General features: G+C 39.0%; 1 protein-coding gene across 1 annotated transcript; it reads left to right on the forward strand.

The window, feature by feature from the left end:
- The first annotated feature begins 1230 nt into the window (after nt 1-1230).
- On the forward strand, nt 1231-5161 carry LOC121294374 (rhombotin-2). The gene is made up of 3 exons (XM_041218001.1): nt 1231-1910; nt 3162-3377; nt 4107-5161. Exons 1-3 carry the CDS (start codon nt 1870-1872, stop codon nt 4324-4326), a joined length of 477 nt encoding a protein of 158 aa, XP_041073935.1. The 5' UTR covers nt 1231-1869; the 3' UTR covers nt 4327-5161.
- The last annotated feature ends 734 nt before the right edge of the window (nt 5162-5895 follow it).

The raw sequence follows: 5895 nt of genomic DNA on the forward strand, positions 1-5895 counted from the left end.
CGTTTACAAGGCAACCACACTTAACCCGTCAGTTGCTGGTACAGACCACAGTGTAACTGGCTGTATTTTGAATTTTTAAGATAGGGATAAAACTGTTGTAATGGTTTAAAACAAGGCAAGAAACAAAAGTTAAAACATTATTCTTGCAGTTGTTTGTTGCTGGGTTTATACTGTGAAATGAATCGCATTCCTCTTTCTTAAAACAAAACGCCTCCATAACTTCAAACACTCAATCTTAAAAACCTGAGGATGAAACTATACGAAACAAAATCAAACATTTTTCCATTTGACTTGAATTTGGTGCTTATTTCAAGTACAATGCTGGCGCGCACCAGGAGAGCTTATCGTCATTGCTCACCTAAATCCTCACCTGAACACCCCCGTCATTTAGTCCTAGGTGTCTCTCAAGCAGAGAGCTTATGTGGTGGCTTGGTGGTGTAGACTAATGTCCACCAACGCCCACCAAACACATTTCACTTGTGACACTCAAACCCAGGCCCTTGAATACATGCAATTCAGAAGGTGGTTTTGCAACACACTATCGCCAGCATTTTTGGAGTTTTGCTAAAATGGCTGAACTCAATCAATCAATCTTTATTTTATATAGTGGACCACCATCACAAAGCGCTTTACAATGCACAATACGTTAAATATAGTGACATACAGGGCATAGTACATTAAATACAAACATTAAAGAGCAATGCAAATCTATTAAATATAGGCATATTACATCAAATACAAGGCTAGCGCGTGAATTTTAAACATTGTGGATGCGTGTGTCATACAGAATCATGCAAATATGATGGAGTGAATATAAACAATTCTATTTCTTGAACTTTTTTTCCCTCATCCACGCAAGCAAAACTTTTGCTACAAAAGATTTTTCCTGTAATTATTTGTTTTTGAGAAATTTCTAGAAATTATACATTTTCACTGGGGTAGCAAACTTTTGACTAGGGCTGTGTATAATTAGTCTTTACTGTATTCTTGCATGTCACCCCCACACCAGACTTGCATTAGCAACATGTCCCTTTGGCCAACTGTCCCTATGGCCTGAGGTCAGGAGCCCTCTTTGCATTGAAACTAGATACTCCAGGATATATACTATATTGTGGAATATACGCACGATGCAGGCTCACGTTTTGTTAAAAGGGCCCCATGGGTGTAGTTAAAAGTGTGACCGCTGTCTCTTTAAAGGTGATTTCCTTCAATTGTGGCAGTGTAGTCGTGATCAGGAAAGAGGAAGCGAAACCAGAAACCGAGGGGCCGAGCTATTTAAAATAGCCTTTTGTACAGAACACTAATACTAGAGCCAGCCCTGCTGTCAGCAGAGAGAGCTGGGGAAATAATATTCAGGAGAAATAGCAGGCAGAAAAAATAGGCATGGATGTATTTATTGTTGTTATTATTATTTAATTTGCAAACAGCAGGCAGCAAGAAAATTAACAAAGATAAATAATGAATAGAGTAGAAAATGCGTCGATCTGCAAATTCAGGAAATACAGAATCATAGGCCATTGAAAATATTTAGTCTAAATCAGTATACAAGTTTATAACGCATTTTCCTTTTAAGTAATGCATATTAATACATATATTGCTAAAGGGAGAGGGGTTGATGTTTCCTCCACGAGGACAGGCATTTGTTTGTTAAATTTAAATTAACAAAACAGGTGCATATTTAACTTATAAATACTTTTGTAAACGACAAAAAAAAAAACACCTTAATATATATATATATATGACGCCCGGTGTGGAAGTGTTTCCATTAGTCAAAATCGTCCTTAGACAATCAGCCAGTTTGGCTATATTTTGCTACAACAAACTGTTTTTAAACAATCCGCATTGGCGCCTCCAAGGAACATTTTGGGAATGTCATCGGCAATTGAGAGAAAGACCCTAGACACAACAGAGTAAGTAAACGCACGTTTTAAACCCTAATTGTAGCTATTTCTACTGGCAACGTAATAATATGATATTATTATTGTGCTGTTATTTTAAATTTCAAAATGGTCTTTAACACATGCACTGGTTTTGCAGTGGTTTTCTTACTGGTTTTGTGGTGCTTATTGAAAGGCCCCACAGAACTGATATTGTGGTGACCGGATCACCTGTATACACTTTGGTTCGATGGTCACATCCCAATAAAACATTTGTGTTCTTTTGTGCAGCTTGTGAAATAAATTATAATTTGTAAATAACGTATAAAATTAGATGTAAAGTAAATAAATAATAAAAACCGAGTTGTATGTTTGAACACAGTTGTTCGGATATACCATTAAAACTTTTAACTGAATGCATCAGTAGCCTACATGTGTGTGGTATTCCCTGGGTTTTCATATTTCAGTATAACAATTGTAATATAGCGGTTATAAGGAATGTAATTGCTGGTTTGCTCTGTAACCCATATTAAAAACCAAAACCGACTACAAACACAATTGATTTGTTAATTAATCTACCATAAACTTTGATACCAATGCAATTAATAAATTAATTCATTAAAGCAACCACATTTGTTAATGCAATTGTGTGTAGCCAGGCAGGTCGTTTGTTATGAACTAAAATGTAGTGTGTGTGTTTATATACACACAGGCACACACACACTATTTCAAAAAGAGAGACGTTTTCACTGTAAATCACATATGCAGTGCATTCTTTCAGCAACATAGCACTCCATTTAATTCTTTTGAAAACCCTGACATTTAGTGGTCATTGAGAGTAAGACACTTAGTTAACAGAATTGTGTCTGTCTTCTATCCTTATTTTACTTTCAATCCTGTTTGTCTTATTACTTAAATATAAAATATTAAATATAGTTAGCAATATTTTTATTCCATGTGTAGTATTTACTTGAACACTACTTAGTGTTTAAAGTATTTTCTTTTAGTTATTGTTTATTGTTCCAGTTGATGTACTTATATATAGGCTGCCCCAAATAAAACTCCCAATTTAACTTCAAGACTCTCTACACGGGCATGGATTAAATAAAAATGATGGCGGCGACATTATAAAGTATAGTTATTATATAGTAAGTATAGCAGTGAAATAAACTTTGATTGAATTCAGGCGAGGGTGAGCATATGGAAAGCTTGGGGTCTTGACTAAACTGGGTGGTGTTTGAGCTGTCTGCAGTGCAATGATTGAAATGTCTAATCTGTGTCCAGGGAGCCTGTGGATGAGGTGTTGCAGATGCCTCCCTCCCTCCTGACCTGCGGGGGCTGCCAGCAAAGCATTGGGGAGCGCTTCTTCTTGAAGGCCATCGAGCAGTACTGGCACGAGGACTGCCTGAGCTGCGACCTGTGTGGTTGCCGGCTGGGTGAAGTGGGGCGGCGGCTCTACTACAAGCTGGGGAGGAAGCTGTGCCGCAGGGACTACCTCAGGTAAAGCAGGGGGCCGGGGACACTGCCGTTGGAGGGCATGGAGGTAAAATGAGATAATGAACTACTTCAAGGTCTGGTTGGAGGTTTAACTGGGTCAATTAAAGAACTTGGACCAGGACTGGAAAGGCTTAGTTTGGTGCCCCCCCCCCCCCCAGATATAAAGTATTTTAATGTTTAAAGTTAATTTCTCCTTTAAAATTGTAGTCTACATTTCTGTACTATAACGCTTCAAAGTGATGAGCATCAAAGTTTCTATTTATCACTCAAATATATTTTTCTTTGAAGTCTGTCATAAAGTGCTTTCACCTGAGTTCAGGAATGGCTGTTTAATTTTAGTTGCCTGCCATAGATGTATGCAGCATAGACTAGATCAGCAGAAGGGCCATGCAGTGATCTGCCACTTTCAAAACACATTTTCTTTAGTTTTCCTGGCAGGACACTGCTGTGCACTAGATCATTGGTACTCTACTCTGGCCAGTCCTGATCTTTATTCCAACCAGGTCCTAATTTAGTTAATTGCCTCATAACAGCTTCAATTAACTACATTAGAACTTTCTTTGAGTAAAAACCTGGACTGGATTGGATCTTGAGGGCCGGTGTTGAGTACCACTGCACTAGATGGTAAGTAGATGTAATTTGAAGCTACTTTGTCTTGAATGGCTGCTGGATAACAAATGGGGTTATACTGCACTACTGATCCTCGTAGAAACGTCTCTGTTCTTGTTGCAGGTTGTTCGGTCAGGATGGGCTGTGTGCGTCCTGTGACAAACGGATCCGAGCGTTCGAGATGACGATGCGGGTGCGGGACAAGGTGTACCACCTTGAGTGTTTCAAGTGTGCCGCGTGTCAGAAGCACTTCTGCGTGGGGGACCGGTACATCCTCATCAACTCGGACATCGTGTGTGAACAGGACATCTTTGAGTGGACCAAACTCAATGGCATGCTCTAGGCTGGCCCTATGAGAACAGGCCTCACAGTGAATGAACTTCCTGTGTGGCTGCAGACTTCCTTCTCCAGGGAAACGTGCTCATTAACAAGCGTTTGCTTCTTGTAAACCGCAGTGCAGGATGGAGGAATTCCCTTGTGTTTTTGGTTGGGTATTTACACAAGGAAAAGAATGGAGGAACCACTACCAGCCTTTCTGACAAACAGAGCGATATTTTCTTTGTTTTGTGGTTGGATGTGGAGTGCATATTATTCACTATTACAATGCAATAAAAAATGAAGGGATTTTCCTGCCAAACCCCCTTATTATAAATTATTCTAGAGGGAAAGAAGGAGAATTCCTTAAGGATGGAAATGACCCGCAGCGTTTTGATGCGTTCCATGTTTAAGTAAAGTTTAAAAAACCACAGTTTCAGCTACACTGATGAAAGCACGAGCCAAATCGTTTGTTGGCCTTAAAGGTTTCACCTTATATTTTTTTATTAAGTGTGATTGAAGTTATGATTTAATATTAGCTTAATATAAACTGATTTATAAATGATGAATACATTTGTTTTATTTGGGGTGGGGGGGCTAATAACAAAGGCCTCTTAATTAAACACATTGCATAGTCTATACAATATAACAGACTGCTATGCAATGGGCATCTTATTATTCTGAAAGTAAAACCTGGAATGGCTCAGACTGCTTTGCTCAGTCCCTCTTATTCTCCAGCAGGCGCTTTCCTCACTGCAGCTACTGTTTAACAGGCTCTGAATGTTTCACAGCTGAAGGTTGTGTTTAAAGGGTGCTTTCAAGCACTCATTGTAACAATAAATATTTTAGAAAATAAAGGATGACTAAATGGTTTATCTGTGTTCACAATATAATTTTTTTTTAAGCAAATGCTGTGTTTTATTGATAATTGCTATGACAAGGACAGGTGTTGCATTGTGTGAAGACATTGATAACTTATCTGGACATCTTGCTCCCTTTTGTGTTGGTGATTATTTGGCTTATCTTGACATCTGGTGGTACACATTTGTAATTGCATGCAAATCGAGCTGGTGTATTGCGGTGTAGACCTGGGCCGTTTCCAGAGGTATGTAATCTGCTTTCGGTCTCACAGTTTGTAATTTGTGGTGCATTATAAGTTTCACCACAAGAGGGGGCTTTAAGATTGGAATAGACATACTAATGTACACTACCATCCGCAAAAGTCCTCGATTCACCCTTGTAGCGATTGCAGTTCTACAATTGCAATATCCCGACAACAGAGAGAGTTCAAGCAGAGGCCTTGTCACTGAAAGTATTGATTGTTCAGACTAGTCAAGTCTCTCACACCTGACCGGGGTCTCCCCGCTTCATTGTTCCTGTTCTTAAAGAGGTGAATGGAAACTGTTGATAGGTTTAGTGCTGTCCTGAATTGTTTAGCTTCAGAGAAGCGCTGGTTACAAAGGAAGTCAGTGTTGTTAGTTTGTGTTATATTATTTATAGAATTCTGAGTAAAAATGTGCGTTGACAGTTTTATCTGAGGTGGGAGGGGTTTTAAAAGCAGGTCAAAGTGATAATTGCTCAGCAGAATATCTCTCCC

The sequence above is a fragment of the Polyodon spathula genome, chromosome 19 (genome assembly GCF_017654505.1).
Source record: "Polyodon spathula isolate WHYD16114869_AA chromosome 19, ASM1765450v1, whole genome shotgun sequence".
Classification (NCBI taxonomy): Eukaryota; Metazoa; Chordata; class Actinopteri; order Acipenseriformes; family Polyodontidae; genus Polyodon; species Polyodon spathula.